Here is a 17780-nt window from a genome sequence, read left to right as displayed (position 1 = left end):
TATGTTTGTTTTTGGTCTGGAGCTTCTCAGATTTGTATCCTATCTAACCAGGGCACCTGGGAGCTAGTGTTTGACAAGTAATAGGGTTTGTGACATAGTAACATTTTAGTGACTGTAGAGGTAAACATTTATAAGTAAAATTACTACCATATTCCATGAAGTCCGAGGCCCGGAGGAGAGGAGGCTGGTCACAATTCGGGGCTGAACTCCACGTAACTGACAGGTTGGCAGCTTTGAGAGAGGAGGGATTCCTGGACTGGGAGAGATGGTCCAGGGAAGATGTTTAGGCTTAGAAAAGGTTTGGGAGTTTGGTGAAAAGGATGAAGGAAGAAAAAGTAGCTATTTTCCCTCAACTCTTCCACCGCTCACTTTTCAGAGGCCGTAAGTTCTTGGCTGCAGTGATAGTCCTTTTATTTAAATTCTGCATGGAGGCTGAATCGGTCCTCGTCTGTCACTCAAAGTCACTGGCATTGCCCAATTAGCAGAATTTATACCTCTGGGTGAAGCCTGATAGGGTGATTGCAGTGCAACATCAAAAGAAGTTTCTGGCAATTAGACTTCCTAGCACTGGCTCAGGCTGCCTGCAGCATAACGAGCTCCCTATCAAGGCTGGATAGAAAGATTTGGGACCCATAGGATGCTGGATTGTGTGTAACATGAAGAGAGGCATCTGGTCCTGAGACTTGGGAATGATTGGCATTTAGTTGTGTGGTTTCTTGGGCCACATTGGCCTGACGGATGAGAGAATGGAGGCTGGGGAATCCAGGGTTTCTGAAGCATCTGTCTTCTCAGCCACAGCCTCACACTGGCAGTCTCTGGCACCCTGTCTTTTCCCCATGAGATTGGTCAGATCCATAGCTTGGAATGTTCTGGAGAATGTCCAGTTACTTCAAGGTACAACCAGAAAATAATTTTTATTTCTATCCTTTGTAAAGATTTTTTTCTAAAATCTGTAAGTGCAGTTTTGGACCAGGTGTTTCTATTTGTATATTTCTGGGATGAAAGCAGCCTTTTAAAAGGTACTAGAGTCACATTTGGACTGGACACTTTTTTTTTTTTTTTTTTTTGAGACAGAGTCTCGCTCTGTCACCCAGGCTGGAGTGCAGTGGCGCGATCTCTGCTCACTGCAAGCTCCGCCTCCCGGGTTCGCGCCATTCTCCTGCCTCAGCCTCCCGAGTAGCTGGGACTACAGGCGCCGCCACCTCGCCCGGCTAATTTTTTTGTATTTTAAGTAGAGACGGGGTTTCACCGTGTTAGCCAGGATGGTCTCGATCTCCTGACCTCGTGATCCGCCCGTCTCAGCCTCCCAAAGTGCTGGGATTACAGGCTTGAGCCACCGCGCCCGGCCTGGACTGGACACTTTTATGGAGAGCTCTCCTAGGAGGCATATGTATGGCTGAGAATGGACTGAAGAAAACACAACTCACTTAAGGGCTGGAAGAAATCTGGTTATTTGAGGCTTTCAGTTGTTTAGGGGTCTGGTTAGCTGACATTTCCCTTTCTGCTAGAAAACCTTGAGGGATCTGTTTCAACTCCTTCAAGTGGCAGATTCCCAGACCCTTGGTTTGTAAAAGCGTTAGCAGTTCCTTTTGACGTACCATGCGTTCAGATGGATGAAGCTTTTGGATACACTTTTTTGTCCTGATAGATGGAATCTGATGTATGCAGCCAGATAATCACTTCCTTTTTAATACATTTCCAGGATATTCTCAAGCAGCTTCCTGCCATGCCTTTTTCAAAAACTCTGATCTTTGATCTAAAAATTCTTCGGACTCTCCTTTTAGCATTTCAGGTGCCTTTGTGCGTGTAAGCATGGTTTACCACCATCCTTGACGTGGGCAGACACACATGGATGTGATTTTTGTTAGCGGCTCACTTTCCTTCTTACTCTGCAGATATCACCTTTTATCACATTCTTTGACTCTTTCTTACTATAGAGAGAGGTAGTTTGTAATCTAAAGGTGTTTAAATATTTCCATCAAGAAACTTTCAGTGGTTTGCCTTTGGTAGGTTTTATCTCAAAATCATTTTTTAGCAACTTGGGATATGCTATGGCTGTGGATGAGTGTGCCTGTCTTTCTTGAAGGCAAGCTTGTCGGAGGCCTACTAGAAGTAAACCTGAGGCAAAGAGTTAGCTAGTCCTCACCCTCAGAGAAATTCTGGGCTCGTGCACAGGATCAAGAGCACGTGGCAGAGCCAACATTGCCGACAGGTGGAGGGACAGAGGTGGCAGGATGCTGGGGAGATGGTGTGGAGCAGACCCAGTAGCCCGGGGTTCTGAACAGTGTCTCTTGAGTCCTCTGCCTGCTTCATATCAGCTCATTGCCTTGGAGGTCTTGGAGTTGACCATGACCCAGTGTGGGAAAGTAGGAGAGCATCGGAAATGAGAGGCGTTTTACATTGTATTTACCTACGTATGCCACCCGACTGCACGAACTCAGCAGCCTTATTCTCATTTAACTACCATGTTGTTATCAGTGTAAATTAAAAATTAATTCTGGGCTGGGCGCGGTGGCTCATGCCTGTAATCTCAGCTCTTTGGGAGGCTGAGGCAGGTGGATCATGAGGTCAAGAGATCGAGATCATCCTGGCCGACATGGTGAAACCCCATCTCTACTAAAAATACAAAAATTAGCTGGGTGTGGTGGCACATGCCTGTAGTCCCAGCTACTCAGGAGGCTGAGGCAGGAGAATTGCTTGAACCCTGAAGGTGGAGGTTGCAGTGAGCCAAGATCGTGCCACTGCACTCCAGCCTGGGCAACAGAGGGAGACTATAGCTCAAAAAATAATAATACTAATTCTGGTAAAGCCTTCTGTTTCCATCTGTAACTACAAAAAGTTTATCAAGGATTTTTAAAAATAATAATGGCCAGCATTCATTAGGTGCTTATTATAGTCATTGTTCCGCTTATTACCATGACGTCATTAAATCTAAGAAGTCTTGATTTTTTTTTTTTTTTTGGAATCAGCATCTCACTAGGTGGCCCTAGGCTGACCTCAAACTCTGGGCTTCAGGGATCTTCCCGCCTCAGCCTCCCTAGTAACTGGGATTAACAGGCACACACTACTGCGCCCAGCAGGGACTTTTCTTGAGAGAGAGAGAACTGGAACATTGTAATATGTTAACTGTACAGCTGACATTTAAATAGTTGACTCTATCACTTTCCACTAGAGGCTGCAAAGCCAATGATATAAATGTAATCAGCAGACTCGCAGAGTTCTATACCAGTATAGTATTTGCTGTTATACTACAATTTTAAATTCTTTAATTTTTTTTCCATTTTCATCCCGCCCTAAGCTTTGTCTCCTAGGATTTCCTAGATATTTTTCAAGTGATGGTAAACTACACTCGAAAGGTTTTCTTGCCAAAGCTTGGCTTCTTCTGGGTATATATTTTTCATCTCTCTCTTTAAAAATCCTTGCTGTACTCTCTAGGGGTGGTCATTACTAACTGGTAAGGTTTTGTTTAGATGAGAAGGAAAGGATATTAGTAAAGCAGAGAAGGGGGACACGGATGTGGGTTTAATCGGCCCTCATAGAAAATTTGGTGGTGAGCCATGGACAGTTTAACACACAAAACCAAGGTAAGACTGCTGCTGCTGCTTGAATACCGGTTTGACTTTATTATTTTCCTTTTTGTGTCAATTGTGTATCCTGCACTTTCTCACCGTGTGCCCCCCGCCAGTGGACACTCTTGGTAAGTCTACCATCCCAAATCTCTGGTGGCTGCTCACGGTGTGGTCCTCGCTGTGGGCTTTCCGTGGTTGTCCAGACCTCTGCTAGCTGCCCAGGTTTTCCTACCAGCTCAAAACAATCAACTGTGCCTACCTAATTTTCCACAACTTTAAGAAAATTGTGTGTGCGTTGTGTTTTAATTGTTTTCTTTTTTGGATGTTTAGCCATTTACCATGTTAGCACGCCACCCTGAGAGCCTTTGAATCATCATAATTCAATATTAGACTCATGGAAAAAAGAAATACAGAGTGACTTAAACTGTCGTTTCCACAGTAAATAAGCATTTTTGCATACATATATACCTGCATATATATGTATGTATATATTTACACCACAAACAAAACATAGAACTGCAAGCCCCAAAATAATTCTCCAATCAGATTTGGTTGTGTTAAGCTTGCAAAACATCTTTAACATTATCCTCTCTGCAAGACCATATAGCTCTTTCCATAACCAATGATTCATTTTTTAAAAAATAAATCAAAAGTATTTCTTATTTCAGTAGAGTTTGTGAAACGTTCCATTTCAGAAGTATCAGATCTTCCAATTAAGTGATCGGAATGATTCTTCTTGACTGAATGTTGAACTTCACTCTGTGGATGATCATGCTGCTAAAACTTCAAGTTGCTTTTGGAGTCTTGTTGCTGTCGCTCTGTCCCGGGAGGTCTGTCTGCGAGGTGTCCGTGTGGTTTATCTTGCCTGAGTGTGCCCAGGTGTTCTCTGAGCGTTTCACTGAACAGCTCCAAAGAGGCTTTTGAAGTGGCTTCTGTCATTTACAGCAAACCCAGTGCACAAAGTTCTCCTTTGATGGTTGGGGCTTGCACGGCCCACTATCTTAGGGGACACACGTCTGCCTCTGTTTCCCCTCATGGCGATGTTGGCCTAGTGGTTCCCCAGCTTTAAAAAGGATCATCCTTTCCAGTTCTCAACGTTGTGATTATGAAACAGCTTGCACAGTTTCTAGTAAACCTTTGGAAGGAAGGTAAGCCACAGCCACTGTTTTGCTTATTGCAGTAAAATTCACATCACAGAATTTATCATTTTAACCACTCTAAAGTATAAGTTTCAGTGGCTTTTAGTACATTCATGGTGTTGTGTAACCATCACCACTATCTAATTTCACAACAGTTTCATTATCCCCGAAAGACACCTCATGCCTGTTAAGCAGTCCCTCCCTGTTTCCAGGTCTCCCCACCTACCCCGACCCTAACAACCACTCATCCGCCTTCTGTTTCTGGACTTGCCTGTTCTGGACATTTTATACAAATGCAATCATATAGTACATAGCCTTTTGAGGACACAGTCCCTTGAGTCTTGAGTTTTACTGGAACCTTTGCCGAGAGCCTGGCATCAGTCAGTTTGTGGAGTAAATAGAGCATTTTATTTATTTGAAATGATGGGAAGTCAGTTTGGAATGAATAAAGAAACTGTATAGCCTTTTGACTTTGTAAGTTCTAAAGATTCTGCTTATCTTTCAAAGAGAAGTCTCTGCAGCCCCCTTTAGTTTTTTCTCTTGTAGGGGCTGGTTCATAGGGCAAAGCCACAGTGAATTTGGCTATAACGACACAAGAAAAGCTCTATGATTTGTAGCTCTTATAAATTTTTAAAATATTTATACAGAGAGAAAAAAAGAATAATTATTTTTAAGAATTGGCTCGGCTGGGCGCGTTGGCATGGTGGCTCATGCCTGTAATCCCAGCACTTTAGGAGGCCGAGGTGGGCGGATCACCTGAGTTTGGGAGTTCCAGACCAGCCTGGCCAACGTGGCAAAACCCCATCACGATCAGTGACATGATCTCAGCTCACTGCAACCTCCGCCTCCCGGGTTCAAGCAGTTCTCCAGCCTCAGCCTCCCGAGTAGCTGGGATTACAGGCACGCACCACCACTGCTGGCACATTTTTGTATTTTTAGTAGAGATGGGTTTTTGCCGTGTTAGCCAGGATGGTCTTGAACTCCTGACGTCAGGCGATCCTCTTGCCTTGGCCTCCCAGAGTGCTGGAATTACAGGTGTGAGCCACCCGCTGGCCAGTGCTGGGATGAATATAAGCAAAAGGTGTAACCTGGGGGCAGAGAGGAAGGAGCCTCGCTAAGCCTGGGGGTAGGGTAGTGATAATGAGGAGGATAATGAGGAGGAGGAGGAAGGGGTCAGCTGGTGAAGAATGAAGAGGGGTATTCAAGGTAGAGGGGATAGCATGCACCAACACATGGCTCTTGTCATTTAGAAAGCAGCACTAGCAACGGTGGTGAAGGGTCGACATGTCACACTGTGTGTTTGATGCTCCAGGGACAGCCTTGAGGCAGGGCTGTCGTCCCACCGAGGGTGGACTGTGTGCATAGAGAATCATAGTGAGCCCTGGCTACTCAGCCTCTGGCTTCCTGGACCGTGTCTCCCCACCCCACACTGACCTGCCTCCAGGCCTCCAATCACTGGGCCTCAATTCTGATCAGACTCCAAAGTGGACCCCAAAAGCCTCTCCACATCATTCTTCCTTTCTTGGAAAAAGCCTGTGAAATGTGAATCCTTTCCCGTATGCACAGTGGTTTGCTCATCCCCCAGCTGTATCCAGCCTATGCACTCACCCACAGGAATGTTTCTTGTGTTTACAAAACCAGCGAAAAGCACTCTCAGAATGACCCTGAGACCTGCAATCAATGGATCAATTGCCCTGCCTCTATGGTAAAAATTGAATCTGTCTAGATTCCCTGCAACCCCACCCCCCCCGATTTTGAAGAGGGTTAGTACTAGGAGCTCTCCTTCCTACAGGGATGTCAGTGGAGTGAGGAAGAAGAACAAGGAGCAGACAGTGGGATGGTTCCAGCCAGTTCTTCGAGGCCAAGCCCAGGGCTTAGAAGGCTGATGAGGAAATACAGAATGTGGGCACAGCCAGACAGCTTCTGTCTGGGTGGAAGCAGGGGTGGTAGAATTTTACCCTTAGACCTATTGTGACAATCAGGAAGCTGCCCCTGACCTGAATCCATAGATGTCTGAATTTAACTCAGAAATCTCCTGCAAGGCTGGCACAGTGGCTCATGCCTGTAATCCCAGCACTTTGGGAGGCCGAGGTGGGAGGATCACTTGAGGTCATGAGTCTGAGACCAGCCTGGCCCTCATGGCAAAATCCCATCTCTACTAAAAATACAGAAGTTAGATGGGCGTGGTGGCATGCACCTGTATTCTCAGCTACTTGGGAGGCTGAGGCAGAAGAATCGCTTAACCCTGGGAGGTGGAGGTTGCAGTGAGCTGAGATCGCTCCACTGCACTCCAGTCTGGGCGACAGAGTGAGACCCTGTCTCCAAAATAAAAGAAATCTTCTGCAAAGGGATGTTGCATTTCAAGAGAATGCACGTAGCCTTCAGAGGCTGGGCTATTTATTATTATAACTGAGGATTCTAGGTAAACACAAGCCAAACAGATCCACCAGAAGCCTGGAGCTGTGAACTCTTCCTTTGCAAAGCTTGTCTCCAGTAAAACCTCACGTAGACACGGCTCCTTGAGTGCCTTGCCTGTGACTCTGGTCTCAGAATGCCCTGGGAGTCCCTGTGCACAACAGTACTGTTAAGGTGCAGGTCACCTGACTTCCCTGTGGCTGCATTCAGGGACCAGAGGGAGACGTATGGAGAGTATGGAGGCATGCCAGGAGCTGAGTACTTTTCTTAGCGTTGATTTTTGACCACATACAAAACAGCAGCAAAGGAAACAGACAACTTGCTTGAAATATTTATTCCTTGCATAATATGGTTTTCATCTCCCTAGAGAACACTAACAGGATGGGCAAAGCCTGACGGAATGGCAGGGTGGGAAAGCGGTTGCTGCCTGTCTTGAGCTGCAGCCCATCAGCCATTCCCGGTTTTCGTGGGACTGACTGAGTCACGCCTGGTGCCATTCTCCCATTCATAAACATCCGTGACTGCTACAGATGAGTCCTGCGCAACACTCCAGCCTCCATGTATCAGTTTGTTCTTTCATTCATTCAGGAAAGGGATATGACATGCCTCCTCTGTGCTAGACTCTGTTAGCTGCTAAGGAGGTAAAAGTAGCATCTACCCTCAAGCTGTCCCCAGAACGAAGAATGCATTTATGTTCCCACATCAATTCTCTGACCGCAGCTGGCTGTCGTGTTCAGTTACGACACTGCCTAGTGTTAGTGCAGACCCCACAAGGTAAGAGTTCAATCCTGTGAGACTGCCCCCAATGCAGTCACCAACCACAAGTGAGGTCCCCATATTCCTCACACTTCTGCCCAGCCGACCACAAATTTGGGGGTTTCTATGACCCCCTCGCCCAATAAGTTTAATAATTCTCTAGAAGAAGTCGCAGAACACAGGAAAGTACCATATGTACAATGACTGGCTTCTTATGAAGAATGCAGATTGTAGCCTTGTTTACTACATTAAGGATGTTCAGAACTCTGCTGAAGACCTTGAAGCCTTTTTGACTTCTAGATAATTCCACCGTGACAGTGTGTATTTGGATTAGACTGTGGCTTAACTGGACATCCAGTTAGCAAGTGGTGGTGGTTGTCTAGGTCCCTGGGCTCAGGGAAGTGACCACAGAGATAGAGAGGAAGACAGCTGGATTCAAGAGCTACTTAGGAGAAATGCAAATGAAAGAAGGAAGAGTTGAAGGCGATGGTGAATTTCTGGATCCAGTAGCCAGGTTGGCAGATGGTGGAGTATTTCTTTAACCACAAAGGAAGAAGCATTTTGGAGCCGTGAGGATCCTCTGTTGGAGACACTCTGGATGGTGAGCTGCAGGTTGGCATGGGATGTTTTCCGGTTGTTCTCTGAAATGTCTCTTTTTATCCTTTGCTTTGATAAACAACTGGTTGCCCAGGGGGCAATGAAGAATTTTGATGATAAAACTGTTACTTGTAGTGAAAGAATCGTGGAATCTTTTGCATTTTCTTACATCCAAAAGGACCTCGAACTGAAAGCTCTCTTTAAAAAACAAACAAACAAACCAACCCACCCGACCGCCCATACTATCACCTGCTAAACTAGCCAGTGTCAGAAGAACAACTTCAGAGATGCTGCGGCAGCGGCAGCTGATATTGCCTGACATTTAGTGAGCGCTCAGCCCGTGCCAGGCGTTGTTCTGAACGCTTCATGCGGATTAGTTCATTTCCCCTCCCAGCAGCCCTGTGAGTTGGATACTGTTATTATTTACATCCCACAGGTAAAGGGAAACTGGGGCACAGTAGGTTGAAAAATAACGGAAATTGAGTTTGTTTGAAAAAGTTTAAGGCTAAAAGCCTTCAGTCTTACCTAATCACATCTTTTGATTTCCGGTTGGTTTTTTCTTTTGGGAATCAGTCAAAACCCACTGTGGGTTATTAAGAGCAGAAGATGACTTATAAAGGGATAATGAGGATAGCCTCCTTTTGCTGGCAAGACAGAAATTTTTCATTCCAAATTCTAATATCCACTGTCAACTTGCATGTCTGGATTTATAGTTTGTATTTTCGTATTTATATCCCATGTTTCATTGGACTCTGGGATACGAGCAATTGTCAGAGGCACCGTTATTTTCCAGACCACTAAGAAAGGAAAAAAACCTACCAATTAAACTGTGACACACCATTGATGGTAAGACATACCCCGATTGGTGAGGTGTAAACGTGAGGGAAAGTGGCTATCTTAGAATGAAATACAGTATTTGTGTGAGTCAGGGACAGGTGAAAGTCATTTCGTAGGATTCTAATGGCTTCTCCTTACACCTGTCTCTGAAGAAAGGAAGGACTTGGGGTGATTTGCTGACTCCTGGCAGCATTCTTGGCCCAACGTATCCTGGGTTTGCTCTTCCGCATTGGAGAGCCCTTTGCCGGAGAACAGCCGCTGGCTCGGTTGAGCCATGAAGTTTACCATGCGAGTGCAGCCTGTGTCTGAAGAGGCTGGACCAGTACAGATAACACTAATCACATTTCACTGGCTTTTTGATCGGCTGTTTAGCTCTTGGCAGCTTGTTCCCAGCATTCATGTTTGCTGTGAGCAGGAAACACAGAGAACCTCATCTTCAGAATGTGAAAGACTTGGGGCTGGATTCTGGCTGTGCCCGTGGCTAGCTCAGTGCTGGTGACCGTGGCCCTGTGCACACCACTTTGCTCCCTCAGTCTGTTTCCCCATCTATCAAAAGGGGTATTCCTTCCTGCCTTGAATGTGTATGTAATGATTAAGGAGAATAAAATGCAAGTGTTGAAGTTGATACGGGATCTTTATTTCATTCCAGAAAACTCTGTAAAGTTTCCTCACTTAAAAATTCCTTCCTTCTGTGGCCAGGTGCGGTGGCTCACACCTGTAATCCCAGCACTTTGGGAGGCTGAGGCAGGCAGATCACTTGAGGTCAGGAGTTCGAGACCAGCCTGGCCAACATGATAAAACCCTGTCTCTACAGAAAAATACAAAAATTAATCGGACGTGCTCTCTTGAACCCAGGAGGCAGAGGTTGCAGTGAGCTGAGATTGTGCCACTGCACTCCAGCCTAGGCAACAGAGCGTGACTGTGTCTCAAACAAAAAAAAAATTCCTTCCTTCTTTAGGGGCGCTGCCTTGGCCCATGACATGGTGCCTTCACAGTGCTTAGCCCCAGGAACATTTTCTGCAAAGAGAATAATCATGATTTCCCGTGGGATGGGGGAATAAGGGGCTCTTGGCTGCTGTTGATCAGAATTCCCCAGCGTGAATACACCAAGACCTGGAAACTAGCAGCAGGAAAAAAATTCTCAAGACTGAAGATGCCCAAGATATTACAGAAGAAAGCCAAAAGCAATTCTTTGCTCAAGAATTTTGTCTGGGAAGTTCATCTAAGGCACCCCCTCCCTCGGGAAGTTCATCTAAGGCACCCCCTCCCTCCTCCTCTTAGCTGCTTGATGTTGTGGAATTGGCTGGTTCTGAAGCATTAGACCATTTAAGGGCCTGATGGTTGAGGCCAGTGAGCAAACTTGGTCAAGTTGTATCAGTGCTTGATTCATTTGCAAATATTTGAACACCTGCCGCTTTCCAGGCAAGTGTGCTGACTGAGGAGATACACACCGAGCAAAAGCATTCATGGGTTCTGCCCCCGTGGGACTGATGTCAAATAACTAGAGAAATAAAGATGAAATTCAAACTGGGGGTAGTGCTGTGAATAAGTGTAAGGGACTTCAGAGATCAAGGAAAAGAAGCCTAATCTGGGGAGAAAGTTCACGGCGGGATTCCCAGAAGGATCGAGAATTAAGCAAGACCTGTAGGATAAAAGGTGTTAGGAATGTAGCAGAAGGAGAGCGGAGTGAAGGTGGGAAGGGGCCCAGGCCCTGGGGGATGAGAGGGAGAGGAGGGGAGAGAGAATGGCCCACGAAGGCTGAGGCTATGAGGTAGACAGGCAGTGACCTTTCATGCCTTGCAGGGCAGGCCATGTTAAGGACATTGGACTTTTCTTGAGAGCAATGGGAGCTGTTGAAAAGCAGTGAGAATATTTGCATTTTGAAAGTAATCCACAGGAGGGTATGGGGGCTCATGCCTGTAATCCTAGCACTTTGGCAGGCCAAGGCAGGTGGATTGCTTGAGGTCAGGAGTTTGAGACCAGCCTGGCCAACATGGTGAAACCCTGTCTCTACTAAAAATACAAAAATTAGCTGTGCGTCGTGGTGCGTGCCTGTAATCCCAGCTACTCAGGTGGCTGAGGCAGGAGAATCTTGGAACCTGGGAGGCGGAGCTTGCAGTGAGCTGAGATCACGCCACTGCACTCCAGCCTGGGCCACAGAGCAAGACTCTGTCTCAAAAAAAGAAAGGAAAAAAAAGAAAAGAAACTAACCCAGGGCTGCTCTGGGTGAGCTAGTCCAAGTGCAGTCGGGGTGAGACATTAGGGGCTGTTGGCATCTGTTCGGGTGAGAGACTGTGATGGCCCAGTGAGGGTGGAGGTAGCAGACGTGAGACAAAAGCATGGAGGTCGAGTCCGTGGGAGCTGGACTAGCCAGGACCGGTGCTCAAGGACTCAGTGGTGACGCTCCTAACACTGCTGATGGGAGCAAAGTGAATGGGCTTTTGTGTATATTAAAACAGTACCAACACAACTCTGAATTTGTGGTCCTCAGAAGATCACTCTGTCTTAAAACCAGTATATCCAACTGGACATGAAATAATTTCTTTCACAGTTTTTTTTTTTATAAATATAATTACATGTTGTATTAGTGAATTTAATAAACAGACATTGTGGTTTTAGCTTATGATCTATCCTGAATGGAAATGTGCTGAGTATAATTATAGCGATCTTTACAGAGTATACTTATTTTAGAATGCTACAATTTGAGAGTCCTTTAATTCTAATACATATTTAAAGTAACTTGGCTATAATCATAGGATAATTTAAATTTATATTTTCCAAATTAGATAACACTTGGTTCTATGGCCTTTTTTTCTTTCCTATGTAGATATATTTTTTAAAGTCAGCATTATTAATTATGGATAGCCATGTGCCTTATAACTTGTGAAAGGAAGTAAACATACATTTTTCCAATTTCTGACAATCATAGGCTGTAATTTTATTTTATTTTATTTTATTTTTTTTTTTTTGAGATGGAGTCTTGCTCTGTCACCCAGGCTGGAGTGCAGTGGCATGATCTCAGCTCACTGCAACCTCCCTCTCCCAGGTTCAAGCAATTCTGCCTCAGTCTCCCCAGTAGCTGGGACTACAGGCATGTGCCACCACGCCCAGATAATTTTTGTACTTCTAGTAGAGATGGGGTTTCACCATATTGGCCAGGCTGGTCTCGAAATCCTGACCTCATGATCTGCCCGCCTTGGCCTCCCAAAGTGCTGGGATTAGAGGCGTGAGCCACCATGCCCAGCCTTGTAGGCTGTTATTTTTAAAAATTGCTACCATAATCAAAGCCCACCGAGCAAGTTTGGTCAAACACGATATGTCTCAATCTGGAGTCTCCTGACTTCTGTTCGCTGCCCTACACGAGAGTTTAGAACATTCCGAGGTGGTCTGCAGCCCTCTGTGTTTTGTTATTAGAACATCATAGAATAGATCGACAGACTAGAAATAGCCCTCTAGACCAGCCCTGAGTCATGTGGCCCAACAAGGCCCACAATTGGCCCTGCTGTTTTGCTGGTTGCAGAGGAAAAGCGAGGGTTTACAGCTTTCCAGAGCTTCCCTGCTGGCGGACTTGTGTCATGCACACATTAAGTATATGTGGATTAATTTTGCACTAGCCAGCATTTTAAAATAGAAGAGAAAACCCACCGTTTTCATAGTGCTGGTGACACCCAGCCTTCCTTCTGTAAGCCCTTGGCCACAGGTGGTGGGTCTCTGTGAACAAAGCCCTTGCCCCGAGGCAAGTTCCAGGAGAGACTAGGAGAATGCTTTTACAGGTTTCTTGTCTACTAAAAACACATGAAGCCAGTGGCTCAGGCAGCCACGTTAATGTATGGTGATGATTACTCCTACATCCTTGAGGAAGAAATTGAATGCATGGTAAAGAATTATTCTGAGGGGTGGAGGTAGTGACTACATGGAAGATGGGTGAGTGGGTCACCTTGAAAATACGCCGACACCCAGGTGCTGTGGCTCATGCCTGTAATCCCAGCACTTTGGGAGGCTGAGGTGGGAGGATCACTTGAGGCCAGGAGTTCAGGACCGTCTGACCAACAAAGCAAGACCCAATCTCTACAAAAAAATTGAAAACCTAGCTGGGCATGGTGGTGCATGCTGGTAGTCCCAGCTGGTCAAGAGGCCAAGGCTGCAGTGAGCTATGATCATTCCACTGCACTCCAGCCTGAGTGACAGAGCGAGACTGTCTCCAAAAAGGAGAGAATTATGCAGAGACTTCTCAAGCAGCAAATTTCTTATATATAGTAGCTCCCCCTTCTCCTCAGGGGATATGTTCCAAGACCCCCCGTGGATGCCTAGAACTGCAGATAGTACCAAACCTCACATATACTGTGGTTTTTCCCATGCATACATGTCTATGGTAAAGTTTAATATATAATTTAGGCACAGTAAGAGATTAATAACAATAATAATAGAACAATTATAACAATATACTGTAATAAAAGTCATGTGAATGTAGTCTCTTTCTCTCTTTCAAAATACCTTATTTTACCGCACCATGGGTAACTGAAACTTTGGAAAGCAAAACCACAGAGGAGGGGCCACTGGCGTATAATTGCTGGATAGCACCCCAACATGGACTTAGATACATACGGTCTACACATTTGTACTCATTTGACTGATGAGAGTTATATACACAAAGCTAGGCATACTGTATTTACTGGCCATCTAAGGCATTTTCAAGGGTGATCTTTGACTATCTATAATTTTCTCATTACGTGCTAACTTAGAACTTATTTCCTGAGAAGTGACTTTTCCTTACTAACATCTGACTACCTTTTCTATTGGGATGTGCTTTAAGCCTGATTGCCTCTTGCTCCAAATTAAACTTTCTCCTCTGCTTATGAGTGAAAAATACAGAGTATGTTCCTACATCCATGGCAATTTTCCCTGACCCTTTCTTTCTTCAAACCAAATGGTTCATTGCATTTAATGTTCTCTACAATATCAAGAGGGATAGATGGGAACTGCAGGGCCCTTCCTATGAGGTGATGGGGCAGAGAATAGGTTCAGTGTTAAGGGAGTTAGGCAATGTGGCTCAACCCTGCCTCTGTGCCATTCTTTCTGTGACCTTAGACGAGTCCCTCGACTTCTCTAGGACTTGGTCTCTACTGAAACATGAGCAGGTTGGCCCAATTGGATAACCCCTTCCAGCTCTAACATTTTGTGTTGAAACTATTGAGCAGACATTTATCAAGCACCTGCTGTATACACAAATGACATTGTACTAGGGGCTGTGCTGGGAAAGACCAAAATCCTGCCCTGAAGAAGTTTAGAAATTCTCTCTCTGGTTTGAGTGATAGGTGAGGCCCCTGCATAGGCAATCCAGGGTGGAGGCTCATGAGCTGGTGTCCCCACCTACAGATCAGATTTGTAGTAGCTACTCCTTTGGACACAGTGCCTGTTGGTCCATGTTTATCTTTTAGGGCAGCCGACTTCCTTTGCAAGGGGCCATGGTCTGGGGGCCATACTCTGTGTAACACTACTCTGCCATTGTAGGGAGAACTGGTACAGGCAATCTCTACAAAAAAATTGAAAAATTCGCTGGGTAAATAAATGGATGTGGCTGTGTTCTAATAAAACTTTATTTGCAAAGATGGCTTGCTAACCATGTGTTAGTCATTCAAAAGATTAACACCCTGTCTTAAACTCTAGAAATGGTTGCCTCCACCTGACTGGGGTCTGTGAACATGGGCCAGGCTCTGCATAGACCCCACTTTCAGTTTTTCACCCACAGAGACCTGTCTGGAGGTCTTGTTGTTACTGGGCTTGTTCTATAGGAAGAGCATTCAAGACTTTCCACTAGAGAGTTAAAGTAACTGCCAAGGATTCCCATGGGCCCCCCAAGCCAGGAGAGCGGATGCTTGCCACTTTTGTCTTTAGGAACAGAAACTTCTATCCAGACAGAGGCTCTTTGAGATTGACCCAGCAAAGCCAGCTTGTGCGTTTTTGGAAACACCCACAGGCTCTCACCTTGTTATGTTCTGGAAGGAAAGAATGCTGTCTGGCTCTGTGTCCCAGGGTTTTGTTGGCAGAAGAGTTGGTGGGGGTTGTGCAATGTGAGAAGGCAAGTCATGAAGAGTTGCCCCAGGAAATACTCCTTGTCACGAATAAATCAGGCTAAATGTGCCCTCTGGGCATTGGAAATTGGAAATGGCTGGTCCTAGAAAAACAGCCACCTTACATCCTTTTGGGACATGAATAAATACTTTTTTTATGTCCTGGGAAATTGTGGTTTTGACTCCAGCAAGGACCCCAGGGAGAAGGGGCATTTGTTCCGGAAGCTGGTGTTTCAGCAAGCCGTGCTTGGGTCTCTGTTTTGTGCAGGGAGAGGTGATATCCAGCCTCAGTTGGACAGTGCTCTCCAAGATGTCAATGATAAATATCTCTTGTTGGAAGAAACAGAAAAGCAGGCCGTCCGGAAGGCTTTGATTGAAGAACGTGGCCGATTCTGCACCTTCATCTCTATGCTGCGGCCAGTGATTGTAAGTTCATGGAAAACTCCAGAAGGTTTAAACTGCTGATGTGGAGGTGGCTTCCTTCTGATTTTGTCCATCCACGGTTGAGTCATGGAGAATACACTGTCAGAATCTAATGTCAGGAATGATGGTGGAATCTCTTGTACAGACCAATGATTCAGTGCGAGTTGGTGGCCACGTAACTCACTCCTCGTCCACTGTTCTAGCACCACTTGTTCCATGTTACTTTCTCTCACCAAGTCAAGAAGGCCCAGCACAGTGGTTCTCACAGTGGGGTCCCCAGGTCAGCAGCATCAGTGGGAACTGGCTAGAAATGCAAGTTCTTGGGCCCAACCCAGACCCACCAAGTCCAAACCTCTGGGGGAGGGGACCCAGTCATCTGTGTTTTAAAAGAAGCACTCCAGGTGGTTTTGAGACTCACTGTTGAAGCTGAGTACCAAGGGGTGACCATGAGATAAATATCCAAGAGCCTCAGTGAATCAATTTAGACTTAATTTTTAAGGAAATCATTTGCATGCCGTAATTGAGAACTTGCACTGTAGGTGTTCTGGAAGCTGATTCGAAGGTACCAGCTCATTTCCCTTAGCCCTAGCAAAATGTCTGAATTTGAATTGTTCCCCTGAGCGTAGAAGTTTTCCATGGATCATTCTAGCCTGGCCCCGTAGTCCCAACTTGGCACTTTGATAAAGCACATGGGATGTTTCTTCCGTGGTCCCCAGCTTATGTCTGTCTTGTCTTTTATTAAGTTGGTGGAAAAGCACAAGAAAGAAGGGGAAAAGTTAGCGTCTGTTGAACACACAGGCATTGTCACAAAGATCTGGACCAAAATATCTCCAAGTCGTGTCATCCATTGAAGCTTAGCAACTTCAGAAAAGGGCCACCATGTGAAGAGGGCTGTGCTGCAGGATCCCGTGGGAACACACTGTCAGACCATCTGAGCTGGCCTGGCAGTCCCCCAGGCCCTGAGAGGGAGGCCCATGTGTTCCCCAGTGTCCCCCAGTGTCCCCCGTGCACAGGTCACTCCTCCATTATGGCAAATTTCTTTTTCCATCCCATTTCCCAAAAGAAAAGGCATGTAGTGCCTTCACCAGAGATTTTCCAGTCCCAATGGTGCCTTTTCTGAAAAACTGAAAGGGTTATACAGAGACCCTAATAAAAACAACTGGACTAGAGGGGTGAAGGGAATCACTCAGGATAATAACATTTCATGAATGGCTTTTCCTTCAGGAAGAAGAAATCTCAATGCTAGGGGAGATAACCCACCTTCAGACCATCTCGGAAGATCTAAAAAGCCTGACCATGGACCCTCACAAACTGCCCTCCTCAAGTGAACAGGTAGGCTTCAGGGGTTCACTTACAGGATCAAACCAAAGAGGTAAAAGCTCAAGGCCCTGAGTGTTCCTGTGGCATTTGTCACATCTTAAATTGTAGTCCTATTCACCATGTCCTTCATGATGTAATATATGGAATCACCATAGCGAGCTGTGACATAGAACCTATTGTGTGTCAGGCACTGTCCCAAGGTCTCTCCATAGCCTGACTTCCTCCATTCGGCTTCACGATTATGCTTGTTTTATAGAGGAGGATGTGAGGCACTGACAGATGGAGTGGCTTAGCCAGGTTCACCTAGCTAGTAGGTAGTGGAACTGGTATTGGAACCTAGTGGTCAGTTCCAGATCCCGTGCACTTAATTGCTGTGTTCATTTGCTCTCTAGAAGTCAACTCTCATGAGAACACGTCGCTGGTGTGTTTTGGTTGACATTGTCAGCCATTCTCCATTTCTCCCATTCTAATTGAGCAATGCATGGGGAGCTCTCTCATCTTATGAAAAAGATGACATTTTTATGCTTTATTCATTTAATTCACATCACACAAACGCTATGGGAAGAGACATATTTGAGGGAAGTGATGATTCACACGCTGGCTTTTGTACTTGGTAACAATCTTTTTGTCTCCTTGGAGAGCCGGCTCAGAGG

At 45.6% G+C, this 17780-nt stretch overlaps 1 protein-coding gene across 13 annotated transcripts in view; it reads left to right on the top strand.

The window, feature by feature from the left end:
• MTSS1 (MTSS1, I-BAR domain containing) overlaps positions 1-17780 on the top strand; it is a 184218-nt gene that overhangs the window by 150950 nt on the left and 15488 nt on the right. For 8 of the 13 annotated variants that reach the window (XM_025394926.1, XM_025394931.1, XM_025394936.1 and 5 more), the window contains exons 7-8: positions 15653-15810; positions 17032-17139. In XM_025394926.1, the coding sequence (XP_025250711.1) occupies positions 15653-15810; positions 17032-17139 (266 nt within the window). Of the gene's footprint in view, positions 1-3685; positions 3698-15652; positions 15811-17031; positions 17140-17780 lie in introns of all 13 variants that reach the window. The other 5 variants (XM_025394925.1, XM_025394930.1, XM_025394933.1 and 2 more) reach the window with 1 other exon arrangement.

The sequence above is a fragment of the Theropithecus gelada genome, chromosome 8, assembly GCF_003255815.1.
Source record: "Theropithecus gelada isolate Dixy chromosome 8, Tgel_1.0, whole genome shotgun sequence".
NCBI classification, from domain to species: Eukaryota; Metazoa; Chordata; class Mammalia; order Primates; family Cercopithecidae; genus Theropithecus; species Theropithecus gelada.
The sequence above is the reverse complement of the archived record's forward strand: the minus strand, read 5'-3'. Positions and strand labels throughout refer to the sequence as shown.